General features: G+C 36.6%; 2 protein-coding genes across 6 annotated transcripts in view; both read right to left on the minus strand.

Moving 5' to 3' along the window:
• The window catches only part of SLC30A6 (solute carrier family 30 member 6), a 45,887-nt gene extending 37,467 nt beyond the window's left edge, over positions 1 to 8,420 (minus strand). For both annotated transcript variants that reach the window (XM_043604188.1, XM_043604189.1), the window contains exons 1-2: positions 8,313 to 8,420; positions 4,058 to 4,144 (exon numbers count right to left, since the gene is read on the minus strand). In XM_043604188.1, coding sequence (XP_043460123.1) covers positions 4,058 to 4,144; positions 8,313 to 8,315 — 90 coding nt within the window. In that variant the 5' untranslated portion in view covers positions 8,316 to 8,420. The remainder of the gene's footprint in view (positions 1 to 4,057; positions 4,145 to 8,312) is intronic.
• A 7,418-nt stretch (positions 8,421 to 15,838) lies between these two features.
• The window catches only part of SPAST (spastin), a 52,062-nt gene continuing 50,117 nt past the window's right edge, over positions 15,839 to 17,783 (minus strand). For all 4 annotated transcript variants that reach the window (XM_043604193.1, XM_043604192.1, XM_043604195.1 and 1 more), the window contains one exon: positions 15,839 to 17,252. In XM_043604193.1, coding sequence (XP_043460128.1) covers positions 17,130 to 17,252 — 123 coding nt within the window. In that variant the 3' untranslated portion in view covers positions 15,839 to 17,129. The remainder of the gene's footprint in view (positions 17,253 to 17,783) is intronic.

The raw sequence follows: 17,783 nt of genomic DNA on the forward strand, positions 1-17,783 counted from the left end.
ATAATTGCAAAAGTCAAGTGTGGGATAGGATGGCTTTAGAACACAGATGGAAAATGCAGGTTTAGAATGAAGAACAACTCTTTTCAGAAAGGTGAGAAGGATAAGAAGGTGACTGAAGGGACAGAAACTGTGAGGCAGAAAGTGACAGCGAAATCGCACAGAGCTAATACCTTATAAATCTCCAGAAAAGAACGTGTTTTTCGAAAATTAAGGGATATGGTAAAGTAGGACTTAAATCAAGAGGAGAGTTTGCAGAATTGCTATTATAGTGAGAATACTACTGAATTGTCAAAAGAGAGAAAAGAATTACCAGCATGAATTTATGATAGACAGCATTCTGCAGGTTCCCCTACCCCTAGGAGCAAAACCAGAGAAGCAGGTGAGGTAGGGATGTCAGAGACTGAGAGCTGATAGGATAGGTTAATGGGACAAGGGACTCTAAAAGTGAGGACATTAATGAAATGACTGGACATGAGCTCTAGTCAGGACAGGGATTGAAGAATAGTCAGAAAAAGAGGATAAAAGCATGTAATTTGAAAATGACCTTCTCTGAAGCTCTACTGATGAATCAAGCTATTCATCAACAAATATTTGAGTACCTATTTTGTAACAGACACTTTTCTAGGCACTGGAGATACAGCAATGAACAAAATATGGACCTTATAATCTAGCTGGGATGACAGACAACAAATATATAACATCAGGTGGTGGTAAGCGCTACAAAGGAAAAATAAAGTGTGTAAGAACTCAGTAATGGGTGTCATGGAAAGGTTGCTCTACTAGACAGTAGACAGGGTAGTCAGAAAAGACCCCTTTGGTGAGGCAACATGTGACCTGAGATTTTACAGAGGCAAAGGTGCTAAGCATGCAGATATCTGGGAAATAAAATGGGTACCACGGTGCAAATGCCCTAAGATAGAAGAGTACCTGGCCTAGGATGGCTAGGCAAGAGAGGTGAGAGGGAATCTGGGGCTCCATCGAGTAGCATCTTGTATGCTAGCAAAAGACCTGGGGTTTATTTCATATGAGATGGAAAGTGACTTAGCTTTCATAAAAGATCATCTAGCTTCTCTATTTTGAATGTACTGCATAAGGGCAAAGAGAGAAGTGGGAAGACCATTTGGAACATGACTGCAATAATCCATGTGAGAAATGGTGGCTTTGAAGTTGGTAAGAAAGTGCTAAAAGAGTCAGATTCTGAGTACTATATTAAAGATGGAGCTAGCAAGATTTACTTATAAAATGGATGAGGAACGAGAGAAAGAGAGGTAAGAACAACTCCAGGGTTTCTGGCCTGTGCACCGCAAGAAAAGAGTGGCCATTTAGTGAGGAAGGGACAGAAAATCAAAGTTCAGGTTTGACCATATTAAATTTGAGATGCCTGTTAGATATCCAAGTAGAAATGCTGAAAGGGCCATTATACATAGGAATCTAGAAGTAGGGGAGAAGTTAGAGATTGAGATATATATATGGGGTCATCAGCATATGAAGTCAGTGTCACCTAGATGTAACAAACATAAGCAACAGAGGCTAAAGCTCTAAGAGGTGGGATGCTCTAAAACTTAAAGATCAGAAAGATGACAGGAAAGTGATGAACAACAGCCAAGTAAGTAGAAGGAAAACCAAGAGTGATGTTTCAGTCCAAATGAAAAAAGTGCTTTAAGGAAGTGACCAATTTTTGTCAAATGCTATTGAAGGTTAAGTAACATGGGAAATGAGAATGAACATTGATTTTGGCAACACAGAGGTTATTTGTTAAAGCTGTTACAGTGGATTGGTGGGAAGTAGAGCCAGGGAGAAGAGAAAGTCAACAGAGTAAAGACAATTCTTTTAAGTAGTTGTTCTATAAAAGGAAGCAGAGAAATGAGGGAGTAGCTGACAGTGGAAGACATGGCATGTAATAATGATGCAAGAAGGAACAATGATGCAAGAGACAGAAGGAACAATCGTAGGAAAGTTGTCTTTGAGTAAGCAACAAGTAGAGGCACTGGCCTTACAAAGAACAGAGTTCGTTTATAGAGACAGGCGCAAAGATAGTGTTGGTGGATGACAGGATGTGGAAGCATTTTCTGATTACTTCTTTTCCTTTAGTGAAACAGGAAGCAAGACCAATAGGTCAGAGTGAGGATGAATAAGGTTTTGGCAGTTTGAGGACAGAAGTGAAAGAAAATGGGTTGAAATACCATCTAGAAAAATGGAAAAGTGAATGAGCTAAAAAATATAGAATGGGCAGCTCTAATGGCATACTTGACCATGAATTTAAAATCAGACCAGTCACCATGTTTCTCTTAGGCAACATTCAATTGGGTGCAGCCACAGAGTAGGAGGAAAGTAAACTTAATGATGTTAAGGATTTGCAGAAAGTATCAGAGGATGAGAGACAGCTGGAAGGAGGGCACAAAGGAGTTTAAGACATATGCATGAAATTGGTAATGATGAACCAAAGAATCTAAACTGGATAAGTAAGCAAATGAGGATAAGAGAAGTAAAAATAGTGAAAGGATGGCAGTCAATGGATTAGAGATCCTAGTAAGACTGAAGAATTACTGGAATTGGGGTAATACAAGGAGTGAACTGGAAAGACAGATGGTAACTATGAGTAAAATGCTTGAAAATGAGACAACAGGCAGTTTTAGCTATTATAAATGATAATGTCTGTAGCATGATCACAGAAGTGAATAGTTGGAAGGGATGTATGACAAGATAATTTGTGGTAAGGAAGTAAGGAACCAAGAGGTAAGGATCTTCCTTATAAGAAATTACCAAGAACTAAGATAGGAGTAGTAGTAAAAAGAGACGAGTTAGGGTACATCTTGTAAGATTTAAGTTATGATAGAGTTATCTGCACCATGTAGGTGTTCCTACTACCAATTCTGTGGTGTACTGTGTATGGTTCAGGAGTTTCCTGTTTACTTCTGTAATGTGGTTGCTTTCCATAGAACATTATAAAGTTCTACTTAACTGTTTTCAAAAGATCATCCTAAATGGACTAGACACACAAGTAGCAGATGAATTTCCTACCTTTGGCTCTTTAAGTTTAACAACCACAGCAGTATACTATTTGCAAATATTAGAATTATTGAGTTCTGCCTATATTCCAAGGTTTTAGCAAACAGAAGATACAGCGATAACAAACAAAGAACAGAGTCTCTAGTCGAGTATCACAATACATGGCCAATATCACTGGTTTACTTATGTTCCAGTGAAGCTAGGTGTATTTGAAATTCTTCACATATTTATTGCTTATTTTGTACTTTTATTAAAAAGTGGACAAAATAAGATACAGTCACTGTCTTCAGGGAGCTTATAGTATAATTTACACAATAACGAGAACAATGAAAACAAAACTAGGTCTATATTGGTGACCAATATGGGGCTTGAATTCACAACCCTGAGATCAAACCAATTATCTTTTTACTTACAGTATCAAAGCATAAATTATTTTTCTTTCCATACAATAAAAATAAGTAAACATGGCTTCAAACTACACCTATTAGATTTGTAAAAAAAAAAAAAAAAAAAAAAAAAAAAAAAAGGTAAAAAATAAAGTTGAGATGCTGAAAAAAATAAATAAAAGGCAATCACAAAATAATTTATCTTTAACACTCATTAGAATTAGAATAAGAACCTTAACTGAAGCCTAGCTTCCTCCCAAGCAAACAACTGTGTATGAAAATACTACACTTTTACATTAAAAATGTGCTTATTCAGGGGTGCCTGGCTCACTCAGTTGGTAGAGCACGCAACTCTTGATCTTGGGGTTGTGCGTTAGAGCCCCACACTGGGCACAGAGATTACTTTAAAAAAAAATTGCTTACCCAACATAAAAAAATGAAAACAGTGTGGTGGGGCGCCTGGCTGACTCAGTCAGTAGAGCATGTGACTCTTGATCTCAGGGTTGTTGAGTTCAAATCCCACATTGGGTGTAGAGTTTACTTAAAAACAAAACCAGTGTGGTGGGATCAAGAGTAATTTCTTTGTACCTTAAAAATGATCTTTTTCAATGTCATTATGTTGTCTGTGCAATGATTAAAAATAGAGTTAATAAATAACTTACCCTTCGGTCAGCTGCTACAAGTCTAAATTCCTGTAGTAACTTGCCAAAAAAAGATCTCTGTGGTTTTCTAAAGAGATGAATTGTCCCCTTTAAAATAAACAAAAATAAACAAATCAGCATTTAAGCATGTAATCTTTTTCATATCCTGTGATGCAATATAATAGTAACAACATTTACTGAACACTCAGTATGTGGCAATTATTCTAACCACTTTATAAGTATCTATTTAACTCTCACAATAATCTATGAGCTGGAAACAATTTTTAGTAAATTGTCCAAGGGGACATTGCTAACAACTGACTGAGCAGGAATTCAAACCCAGGCATTTTAGTACCAGACTATACTCTTTTATTTTTAAGTGGATTAGGTAATTTTGAACCAGAAAAGCAAACCATTTGCCAAACAGCTCTGCTGGAAATAAAATATTACATTTACCTAATCAAGAGGTTCTGTCTTAGGCAAAGTATCTAGCATCCTGGCTAGCCTCTGTAGTCCTTGTTAGTTCACAGTATGGGTCCAGTAGAGAAAAGGCATGATGGTGGGGTTACCAAGAGGAGAAATGTTAACTGGAGACTAAAATTTGTCACTCAAGTATAGGAAACCTTAGCATAAAGGAGAGTTTAAGCACATATGGGAAATTGTTTTAGGATTAAAGCAGTATCCAACATCAGCAGGAGAAAATATAAGCTACTCAATACATGGTTTCTTGGAAAAATTAAGTTGGATCCTTACTATATTTCTTACTTTGATTTTTTATTCTGTTAAAGTTAAAACACAAAACTATCGCGTACTTGAAGAAATTTATGGATGTATAATTTCATCACTATCTTGGGAATATAATACTCTATGAAAAATAAAAACAAAGACAACTCTGGGAGGAAAGACAAACTGTGGAAAAAATAATTTTTAATTATTATTCCAAAAGCAAAGTACTGTTTCTAGGGATAAAAAAAAAAGTCTTTCACAATTTTCAGTGGGTCATGTACAATAATTTGATTGCTAAGTGCCATATACTTAAATATTTATTTGGATTTTAATTTTAGCAAAATGCTTTCCTAGATGGTAAGGCCATGATCACCATTAACAACCATACTACATTTCTACCTCATTACCACTGGCTGCTTTGACTTAAACACTTAAACTCCACAGAAAGCAGTGGAACTGAATGTTAACAGATTTAAAGTGAGGAAAACTCAGATTCAACTCAAGCACAGGTATGATTTTCCCACAGTTAGCATCTGGGAACATCTCAGTAGTTATATAAAAAAAAGATATATCCCATCCTTCAAAACTCAGACATGTCATTAGTTACATTAGGTTGAGACTCAGTAGAGGCAAAAAATAAGGTTGAACCACTAGAAATCTGGCATAAAAAAACAGAATGTTGATAATCGTTGAGGCCAAGTGATGGCTACACGGGGGCCCATTATACTCTACTTTCCTATGTTTGAAAATTTCCGTAATAAAAAAATTTTTAAGTGAAACAGACTTTAAAATATAAAAATAAAGCATTAGAACAAAGTGTTACTGATTTTGCTATCTGAATAAAGACCAGTGTGTGTGTAACTCTAAGGCTTTGCTAAGCTACTTCAGGTGAAAAGGAACAATATGCTACTTTCATTTGAAATGCTAATGAATGTTAATCTTAATGAATATACCCTATTCTTAATGAGTTATATGTCAGTTATTTTGTCCCAAAAATAAATTCTGCTTAATACTGTTATCTTCTACCTTCATCCCACTTTAAATTATTTAAGTTACTTTAACTTAAGTTTTAGGTTGAGACAATATGGTTTTTAAAAGGCAGAGGGCTGGGGCGCCTGGGTGGCGCAGTCGGTTAAGCGTCCGACTTCAGCCAGGTCACGATCTTGCGATCCGGGAGTTCGAGCCCCGCGTCGGGCTCTGGGCTGATGGCTCAGACCCTGGAGCCTGCTTCCGATTCTGTGTCTCCCTCTCTCTCTGCCCCTCCCCCGTCCATGCTCTGTCTCTCTCTGTCCCAAAAATAAATAAACATTGAAAAAAAATTAAAAAAAAAAAAGGCAGAGGGCCATTTCTGACGCCATTCTGATATTAGCTAAAAGAGGTAAGAACCCACGAAAATCCTAAATTCATGTCACTTTTTCCAAAATTACATTGGCTGTCCACTGCTGTCAAGATAAACTCCTAATTTTACAATCTGAAATTCAATGCTTTCCATGACCTAGCCTCAGTTTCTTTCCAGCTTTACCTCTTGCTTCAGGTAGGAAATCAACTCAAACTAAACTGGTGTACCCCTGTCTCATGACGGTTAACACTCTAGAATGAAAAAGCCAGACTTGTCTAACCCAAGCTCTAACAGCCCTGTAATACCTGGCAAGTTACTTGACCTCTGTTTCCTCGTTCAAATGAGAGTAATGAAAAGTAGATTCAGAGTGATGGAGTAAGGCACAAAGCACTGTTTCATGGGTGACTTTCTATATGAAGCCTTCCTACATTATTCCAAACGATACTGTTTTTTATGCCACTTGCTTTGTAATGAACCAGAGGATAGCTTTCATCTTGTCATCTTGCACTGAAGTTAATTTTTTGGTAACTTCACTAATGACAAGGGCTATTATTTCCTTTACATTTTCTAAGCTAGCACTGTGCTTTGCATATAATACCTTAAATGCTACTATTTTCCTGTATTACTAATGTTTCAAGCATAAAAATTTAGTGCCATAGATATTTATTTGGTGTTTTATAAAACAGGTTTATATTGAAAAACCTCTTCTGGGCCAGGCACTGTTACAAGGCTCTGGGAATACCAGAGTGAATACAGAGGTCCTGCTCTCAAAGAGCTTACAGTCTAGGAAGTGAGAAAGACACCTGAATACACAATTTTAACAGTCTGTTAAGGGCCAGATGTTATTGGTAATTAGCACCAAGTTATCATGGGACCATGAAGGAGGTGCCTAACAGAATCTGGAGACAGGGCAGAAAGGCTCATGAGAGACTAAGGGACATGTAAGGATTACACTGATAACAATGAGTAGTGAGAGATCAATGATTTCCGCAGAAGAGCATGCACAAGTTAGGTGCAAAGGCCTAATCCTTAGAGCATGATCTGCAAGCTGTTCACTGTGACCGGAAAATGAATATAAGTATATGCAAAAAGAGGCTATAAAGAAGCTTGACAACAGGTTGGTATGCCGTGGCAAACAGGACTTTATCTTGAGGATTATGAGGCGTGGTGAATGGAAGGATTTTAACCAAGTGAGCAAGGGAGTAGCATGGTCAAATTTTATAAACTTAATTCTGGCTACACAGTGGTAAGTATTTTGAAGAAAGGAGCTCGAAGGCTATTTGGTTAGATCCCCAAAAGTAAACTTTTACCCACTTTCTGTGTGTAAAAGAGGGATTACAGAAAATTTGCAGAAAAAAAAAGCACAAATAAAACATTTTATCGACCATACCCACGCAAGGAAAAAGACTTAGAGTAACAATGGCTTAGGCACACTGAAACGTTGTCCTTTTCTCCTCCGTAGTCTATCAGTAAGAAATCCATGAATTTTTTAGATAAAATGGTGCATACCTCTTTTGACGCTAAAGTTACAATCAATATATCTTTTGATAAAATTCGGAGAGACATACACTTGATTTCTAAAGGCATAACGAGACTAATTTCTCTTACAAAACCCCTTTAGATTAAACATCACATCCCCCAAGCCATAAGGTATACTGGAATCTACAAACGCCGGGGAAAAGTGCACCAAAGACGTTTTACCAACACTTGGACTTTCTCCAGTCACTGGCCTTTTGAAAGCTGCATCAGGCACTCCATAAAGCCAAGTTGCACAGTGGGGCGTCAGTGTCAATACCCTATTCATATTAAGGCCAATAGTGTTGTCACTGATATAAGCCTCACTAAATAGGGTCGCTGTGGCTGGGGACTTGTTTTCACATCTTTTGCTGGGGTAGTCGCTGACGCCAATGGAGACTTATTTCTATAGCAAGTAAATCTCGGCAGGGGAAAGTCAAACTTGCTAAGAATTGGAAACTCGGCCTCGAGCAGGGCTGGGATCCCGAGCGTCTAAGGAACGGGGTGAAGGAGCGAAGGGGGATCAAAACTCTAGGGGGAATGCTTCGGACGTCAGCCGCTTCTCCCCGGACGCCGGAGGACAACTTCGAGGACCCCCTCCTCTGGGCAGCTGAGGCACGTCAAGGCCGCTTCAGGTTGAGAAAAGATAAGAGGAATCACCTACGACAGAAGCCCTCACACCCCCAGCCAACTCACCATGATAAGGAGCAGCACAGCTCCCGCCGGAAGACGACCTGGGAGCTAGTTTTTCCCTAGAGCGGAAGGGGTGGGGTATCAGAGGCCGATTGGCTGAGAGGAGACGCGGGGGCGGAAGTGCGTGCAAGGACCTCTTGTTCCCGCCCCCTCCTGGGTTGCCCCTGAGTTCTATAGAGGTGAAGGTAGAGGCTAGAGCGACCCTACCGAGGCTTAGGTGGAGTAGAGAGCTAAAGTCAAGGCGACTTTGGCATTTTATTTCTAATGCTGGCAAATTTTCACTTAGTGCTGAACATTTTTATGTTACGTGATTTAATTTTTTTGCAATACCTTGTGAAATAAATAGTATTCCCATTTGAGGAAGCCGGAAGAGCAACAAGCTTGCCCAGAGGCGTACATCTGGGTCTCTGTAGTAGTTGAATTTGAACTCAGACTAATTACAGAATATCGTGTTCTATTTCCTAACACTAAATTGACATACAATTAATTTTATTACGGAAGTAATATTATAGAATACAGGAAATAAAATAGTTTGATAACGATTGAGTATCCAGCACATAAGTATCAGGAAATAGTCTTATGAAAATTATATACTAGTAAGAAGACACAAGTAGGGAGAAAACAATGTTTAATATATTGATAGTGTCATGTAAAAATAGAGTTATGAGGTGAGGTGGGGTAGAGCCTGAGTCCTACAATTGGTTGGGTATCTGACTCTTGATCTCATCTCAGGTCTTGATCTCCAGGTCATGGGTTCAGCCCTGGTCCAGCCGGCTTGAAACAAGGAAATTAAGAGTCATGCTACAAAGTGTGATTGAGTAGCTCATTTATAGTAGTCAGAGAAAGGAAATAAAATTTGACTTCTGAAAGACAAAAGTCTTTCTGCGAAGATTATTCAAGGCAGGATAAAGAAGCCGTGTGCCTAAGTCAAAAACAAGCAGGAGTGTTTCAAGAACTGAAAGGAGACATTATGTCTGGAGCTTTGTGCTTGAGGGGAAGAAATGAAGAGATCTAAATGGTAAATGGGTCAGATGAAGCAGGAATTTCTAACTTAGGGGTAAGGGGATTGTTGTTTTTTGCTTAAACAGGAAGCTGGTGGAGGGTTTTAACAAGGGAGTGACCTTTACACTGTGATATGGAGACTGGACTGGAGGTGGATGATAAGAGCAAACATTTACTAAGCACTTATGTGGTAGGCACCATTCTAAGCGTTTAACGTGTATTAGCTCATTTAATCCTCATAACAGCCATTTGATACAGATACTATTTTAATCCCTGCTTGGAAAATTGTGTGCCAAGGTCACACACTTACTAACAAAGCTGGAATTCTGTAGGATACAACTTAGTTCTAAGCCTTACCTGTTTCTCTGTACTAACTACTCCTGGACAAGATTAGAAGCAGGAAGACAGGTTAGGACGTTATTGCTTCATTTACACAGAGCAAATCATTGATTTTTGAAGTTTCTTTACAGTCTTTTTAAAAACAAAATTGGAATCAAACAGTACATATTGTACTGTTTTGTGTAAGGATGTATTCTGACTTTTCTTTCTCTTGTATCTTAATTTTTCCAGAATTTTGTATTACTGGCCTTAAAAAATTCAATCATAGGCATGTGCCTTAACGTACATAATTCCTCAGTGATGAGTATAACAGGGTGTAAATGTAGCATAAAGAAATCTCTCAAGCTATTTTTAAAAAGAAGATATACTACAGGGAATTGGGTATAAAATCATAGGAAAGAACTATACAGGAGATCAACAATGAAACAGAAGACTTGAGCAATACTATATACCTATTAGACCTAATATATCTCTAGAATACACCATCCAGTAACAGCAGAATACACATTCTTCTCAGGTGCATCTGAAGCATTTTCCAGGATAGTACATATGTTAGGTCATAAAACATTTTTCAAAAAATGTAAAAGGATTAAAATAGAAAATATGTTCTCCAGACATACTGGAATGAAATTAAAAATCCAAAACTACAGGAAATTTGGGATTTTCACGTCTTGTGGAAATTTACAAAACATAGTCTTTAAGTCAGTAGGTCAAAGAAAAAATCTCAAGAGAACTTTGAAAACACACTGACCTGAATGAAAATGAAAATTCAACATACAAAATGTACTGGATATAGCAAAAGCTGTAGGTGGAAATTTATAGCTATAAATGCCTATATTTTAAAAAGAGGTAAGATCTCAAATCAATAAACGAACTTTCCATCATAGTAAGTGCAAACCAAAGCAAACAAAAGGAAGTAACTAATAAAGCTTGGAGAGTAAATACATAAGTAGAGAATAGAAAAATAAAAAACTAAACAAAACCAAAAATTGGTTCTTTGAAAAGATCAATGAAATTGGCATAGCTTTACCTAGACTGACCAAGAAAAGGAGAAGACTCAAATTAATACAAATTAGGAAAGAAAGAAGACATTTTACTATTGGTTTTGCAGAAATAAAGAGGATAATAAGGGAATATTATAAACAATTGTATGCCAACAAATTAGATAACCTAGATGAAATGGACTAATTTCTATAAAGACACAAATGTATGAAACAGACTCAAGAAAAAATAGAAAATTCAATTAGACATTTAACAAAATATTGAATTTATAATTAAGGAAAAAAAACTTTACACAAAGAAAAGCTCAGGCAAAGATGGTTTTACTGGTGAATTCTACCAAATATTTAAAGAATTAGCACCAACCATTCACAAACTCTTCCCCCAAAATAAGAGGGAACACTCTCCAGTTCCTTCTACAAAGCCAGAGTTACCCTTGATACCAGAACTAGACAAAGACAAGAAAACTACAGACCAACATTCTGTGTGAATATGGATGCAAAAAACCTCAACAAAATAGCAAAATGAATCCACCAACATATAAAATGAATCATATACCAGGAATGAGTGGGAATTATCACAGGAATGAAAAGTTGGTTCAACATATGAAAATCAGTGTGATATGCCATAATAATAAAGGACAGATAATCACATGATCATCTCAATAGATGCAGAAAAAGCATTTGACAAATCCAACACCCCTACTTGGAAAAACACTCAACAAAGTAGGAAACACAGAAACGGGTTATTTGAGTAATTAGTCCTTTTAGTTTGGAGGTATACTATTTTGTAATTAGACCTAGATCTTTGTATAAAATGTCATCAGGCTTTTTATTTTGAAAATATTTTTGCTGTTAACCTTATTCTCCTTCCAGCTCTTTTGCTATTATCTGTATTATAAAGTCTCGTTGCATGTGTTTTGTTCACATATTATTTAATGTATAAGGGACTGTTCCAAAGGAAACAGATGTGGAGTATAAACCTGCTAAACCTTCAATTCAATCCTAGCCAGTTCTAAGACCTAACAATTGGAAGTTCCATTAGACTGGCAATCAATTGTTGAAAAAGTGACTTGTCAAATTGTGCCTTGGCTATCCTGGGCCTCCGTGAGGACATTCCCTGTCTTGTCCATGTATCATTTTGGTTAGTCTATATTCTGGGGTCAATGATGGTTTGAATGTAATATCATTTCCTCTCCTTGGCTGCTTATAAAATATTTTTGCTTTTTTTATTTTTTGCAATCTGATGTATCCAGATATTTGTTGTATTTATTCTTCTTGGGGTTCACTGAACTTTTGGTATCTGTAAGTTGATGTCTTTCAACAAATCGAGGGCAACTTTAGGTATGACTGCTTCCAATGTTTCTTTTGCCCCATTCTCTTCCTCTCCTCTACTTTTCGGTCCTCAAACCAGGGGTAAATTAGACTGATATTTTCCCCTACTCCTGAAACCAATATTACACTATATGTTAAATAACTAGAATTTAAATAAAAATATGTAAAAAATGACACATGAATTAAAAATAAAGTAAAACAAAAAGATTGATATTGTCCCACAGGTATCAAACCTTTGCTATTTCTTTTTTTTCTTCCTCTGTGCTTGAATTTGTAATTATATTGGCTTGTCTTCTGGGGGTCTTCCTTCTGCTGTGTCCAGTTTACTCTGAAGCTCATCCAGTGAAATTTATTTCAGATACTATAGATTTCATTTCAGATTTTTACTTTTCATTACCAGACTTTCCATTTGGTTTTTTTTTTAATTTTTTTTTCAACGTTTATTTATTTTTGGGACAGAAAGAGACAGACCATGAATGGGCGAGGGGCAGAGAGAGAGGGAGACACAGAATCGGAAACTGGCTCCAGGCTCCGAGCCATCAGCCCAGAGCCTGACGTGGGGCTCGAACTCCCGGACCGCGAGATCGTGACCTGGCTGAAGTCGGACGCTTAACTGACTGCGCCACCCAGGCGCCCCTCCATTTGGTTTTTAACTTCTATTTCTCCACTGAAAATCCTAATCTGTTCATCCATCTTTTTTCCCTATTCTTTAAGAAGTATTAAAACTATTTTAAAATAACTGTGTTAATTCCAACCTGTGGGTCATCTCTGCATTTGCTTCTACATATTTTATATTGATTATGGATTTTTTTCTTTGTATGGTTAATTTTTTATTGTGTACTGGACTTTGTGGATATGTTGTGAGGACTCTGGATTTCATTTTCTTCTAAAATGTGTTTTCTTCTGGCTAGCTGTTAAATTACCAATGGATAATCTTGATGCTGTGAAAGCTTTATTTTAAACTTTGTTACAGTGAGTTTATCCTTTTGCCCATAGTCCTAACAAAAGTATGGCCCTTAGGTGTAGGATGCTGTGCTTTCTCCGTATTATGGTCCTTTTTGGATTTCAATGGGACACCCAAAATACTTACTAAATGTCTCTTAGTGGAAATTTCGAACTTTGTATTCCCCTGGCAGCTACTTCTTCTCTACAGTTCGTTAGACTTCAACTATTGCTTTCTGCTAGGTTTGACTATTATACTGCACAGGTACAATTTTGGAGTTCACTAAGGATTTGAAAGAAATTTGTAGGCATATTCTAGGGCTTATAGTTCTGAAATTCTCTTCAAGATTTCTCTCCTAATTTCCAGCTGTTCTACAAGCCCCAAATGTCCCCTCAGCCCAGAAAGACTATTACATTCTACTTGAAGTCTATTTCTAAGCACAGTGCACAAACTGGAAATTGCCCTTGGGGCAAAAGCTTGTTAATGTGGATCTCTTCTAGTACATGATTTTGTGCAATTTCTGCCTATTTCTGCTTGCTCTCTAGAGTCTTCTAATTATTGCTTTTTATATTCAGTTTATAATTATTGGCAAGAGTTAGTCCAATACAAGCTACTGCTAGACTGCAACCTCTGAAACCTCACATTTCAAATAAACAAGTTAAAGGCAAAATAAAATTTATCATTTATTTCCACTCCATTAGGATAAAATCCCACTTTATGCAGCTGAACCTAATTCATTTTTTTTTCTGAAGAAAAATACAAAAGACCAAATTAAAATTTGAAGCATTTCAAGGAAAATCCTTTGACTTAAGGGTCAAAAACCAACCTGTAAAAGGCTCATTCTACCAAAAGAATTCATTTTTTGGGGCACCTGGGTGGCTCAGTCGGTTAAGCGGCCAACTTCGGCTGAGGTCATGATCTCACGGTCCGTGAGTTCGAGCCCCGCGTCAGGCTCTGTGTTGACTGCTCAGAGCCTGGAACCTGCATCAGATTCTGTGTCTCCCTCTCTCTGACCCTCCCCTGTTCACACTCTGTCTCTCTCTGTCTCAAAAATAAACGTTAAAAAAAATTTTTTTTAAAGAATTCATTTTTGTACAAAATATAAAGAATTCTAGCCTATAAACAAAGACTGCTTCATATTTACTTACATTGGAATGCTAGTAGCTGCTTTTCCTCCACTTCTTCCCAAGCACAAAGCACAGTCAGAAATCTAATAACCTCAGTGGGTAGACTGACTTAGAATACGCTTTTACCTGGGTTGCCTGGCTGGCTCAGTCAGTTGGGCGTCCGACTTTGGCTCAGCTCAGATCATAATCTTGCAGTTTGTGGGTTTGAGCCCTGCATTGGGCTCTGTGCTGACAGCCCAGAGCCTAGAGCCTGTTTCAGATTCTGGGTCTCCCTTGCTCTCTGCCCCTCTCCCACTTGCACTCTGTCTCCCAAAAATAAATAAAAACATTAAAAAAAATAAAAAAAGAATAAGCTTTTACCCTTATCTGGAAAGACAGTACTGCTTTTTCCCCTAGCTCAAAGTCCTGTACATCAGTAAGTTTTAATGTAGTTTATAAAACTCTGCCATGTTAACCTGAGCACACCAAAGCTGAATGTTTTAAAGCATTACCTTTCATGACGTTAATATGACACAGAGCTCAATGCAGAACCCAAAAGGTCACAATCTAATATTAATTCAGAAAGTCTCGACAACTTCTATCTTTATCGAAAATGACCAGACCAATCCCTTACACCTCCTATTAGATCATTATCTTATTTTCATGATCCTTCTATGAAAAAAAAAAAAAACGCTTAAAATAAAACTTGGTCATAGTAAGTCATAGAAAGTAGGTCTCTAGCTCTAAGCTCAACTTCAGACTTTAGTCAGGGAAGTAAAATAATTTCTATACTGTATGGTTATTCATACAATAATATAATTCTTAGTGTTTATGACAATATTAACTTGTCTACCTTTTAATATTTGAAATCTTTGTTACATAAAAACTATTCCAATAAAAATAGTGAGCTACAGGGGCGCCTGGGTGGCGCAGTCGGTTAAGCGTCCGACTTCAGCCAGGTCACGATCTCGCGGTTCGTGAGTTCGAGCCCCGCGTCGGGCTCTGGGCTGATGGCTCAGAGCCTGGAGCCTGTTTCCGATTCTGTGTCTCCCTCTCTCTCTGCCCCTCGCCCATTCATGGTCTGTCTCTCTCTGTCCCAAAAATAAGTAAACGTTGAAAAAAAAAAAATAGTGGGCTACATTAAATTATTGCAGGTAGAATCATGATAATTTTAAAGATTATTTTTAAAAGCTGGGCTTGAAGCACACAGATCTTTAATATGACTGAACAGTTATTCACATATGAATAATGCTAATCCTTTATTTAAATGAAAATACAAAGTGAAATTTTATGAGCTTTATTGAAAATGTCTTAACTTTGGATATTCCCAATTCTTGTCATCACGTATGTATATTGCATCATCTTTTATTATCAAGATTTTATAATTGATGCTTTAATGTTTGAGACGTTAAAAAGATAGAACATATGACTGAAAATAGGCATGGTTCTGGCTTAAAAAAAGTTTTTTTTTTCTATTTATCCCAAGCCTCACTTCTGTTACCTAGGGAGTTCTAAGGTCATGATTAGAAGAGACATTTAAATTACAGCTACAAATAGCATATTATCTTAAGAAATGATACATCTTCTATATTTACATAAATCCTTGACAGGAACAAGAGGAAATTTAAGAAGAATGTATGTTTTCATTATAAAATTCTTATCTAGCCAGGGCGAGTTTTTAATGTATTCTTTCAAAACCAAAGGTGTTTCTCCTAAATGAAAAAATCTTTGTTACTACTATAAAATTATTCTTTCCACCCATGACATCTTACATAAAAGCACCAAAGAAAATTTCTGTAAACAAACTTTTAACCAGTAAACTAAGGGCAAATATCCATTTGCCTTTATTACAGTATTTAAAAAGCCATGATATGAGTCACTACTTCCTACAATGACAGTTTTATAATAAAATCCAGGCATACTTATACAAACAAGAAACGGAATTACTGTACATTTTTGGGGGAACAAAAGGCAGATTAACAGACTAACTTTTTAGTTAACAAAGTGAGCACAAGAAACCTATAAAATGTACGCAATGTATAAAAATTCAGTAATTTTTAAAGTTTCATTGAAGGGATTAATCATTATTAGGAATAAAAGATGGTAGATCCACTGGCTTATAATTATCCTGTAAACAGTAAGAAAGCAATGAGCAATAAATTAGAAACGTCTTAGCTCTCAGTACTTCCCTTCTCTCACACAGGAACCACTTTTACGGCAGTTAAAATTGGCCTTCTTAAATATTAGAATAAATCTAGCAGAAAATAAACTCCATTAGGAATAAATTAACAGTCTACAATAGATTTCTGACAAATATATTAGAAAAAAATACTGCAGGTCACACGAGGATTGATCTACACGTTGTATGACAGAGTGACTCAAACCTTCTAACCTTCTCCTTTTCTATTTTACTAGATTTGCTTTGTTGCTATCAACAAATGGCTTTCTAAATTGGCAGCAAGGTAACAGAAAGGTGAAAATGCAATTGTATCCTGACTGTAGATTGATGGAAAAAAAACAAAAACAAAACCTTCAAAACACTTTTTCCTTTTACTGTTACATAGGAAGAAGTTTCATTTGGCACACTGGATTTGTAAAGAGGGAAGAAAAAAAAAGTAACTTAGAGTGTTTGGTATTCTAATCTGTAGTAAAGACAACAGTAGGAAAGGAAAATAGAAAAATTACTATTTTAAGAAAAGACATCAGAAGACAAACAACCAAAGGCGCTTGTGTCTTCTACCATTCACTGTCTCTGGAATACCTTCATCTGCAACACAATATACAAATTATTATTTACATTATGATTATATTGGTAAAGAAGACCAGAATCAGTTTTTGTTGTGCTCTAACTTACAGTGCCCATTGGGATAACTAGCAACATAGGCAAGAAGGCCTTCAACAGAATACTCCATTTGCATTGTATATTTTATTTAAATTTGTTGTATGGTTCATCTGCTGGGGTGCACAAGTAATTGTAAGACTCTGAAAAGTCCTGTAAACTTAGGCTGAATTTCTGTAGCTGATAACTATTCGACGAAGATGGTGTGTTACTCTCTTCGAAAGCAAAAACGTTCTGCAGGCTTATGAAGGTCTTTCCTTAAACAGTGGTATCGCCAAAGTCCTTGTTCCAACGTATGTATGCTTCTAAGGTTTGAGGGCTCACGCTGCGTTTTATCTTTTTCAAGGATTCAGTGAAGTCAGATAATCGAATATTTCTCATCTAGATTTTAAAAAAACACATGACGATACAAATGATGAATACGTACACAGTAGTTAACCCAAAGATGGACTGAAGTAATGATGCTATTGCTTATTAATGTTATAAATCTATATAAATATATTCTTAGAAAATCACGCCAATGATCTTATTTTACCTATTATAGGGTAGGCAAGTTTGCTATGTAAGAAATCTTACAAAAATGCTATACTAACATATGTGTTTAGCTTCTTAGGCATTAACATTTTAAATCATAGTATCTTCCCATTATAAAAACAGAAAACACTCATTATACAAAATGTGACAAAATATAGACAGGCAGAAAAAAGAATCACAATCCCACCCTTCAGAATTCTCAAGTTTCACTCACTAGCTAAATTCATGCTATGTTTATCGAAAAGGGAAAGAGGGTTTACAAGAAGCACATGAGACTTTAAGGAAATATTGCTTTTTACATTTCTTGTCTCATTTTCTGACCTTTTTAATGGGCTATGAGAATGTAGACCAAAACATGCTGAGTTAACATGTATCTGT

Source organism: Prionailurus bengalensis, chromosome A3, assembly GCF_016509475.1.
Source record: "Prionailurus bengalensis isolate Pbe53 chromosome A3, Fcat_Pben_1.1_paternal_pri, whole genome shotgun sequence".
NCBI classification, from domain to species: Eukaryota; Metazoa; Chordata; class Mammalia; order Carnivora; family Felidae; genus Prionailurus; species Prionailurus bengalensis.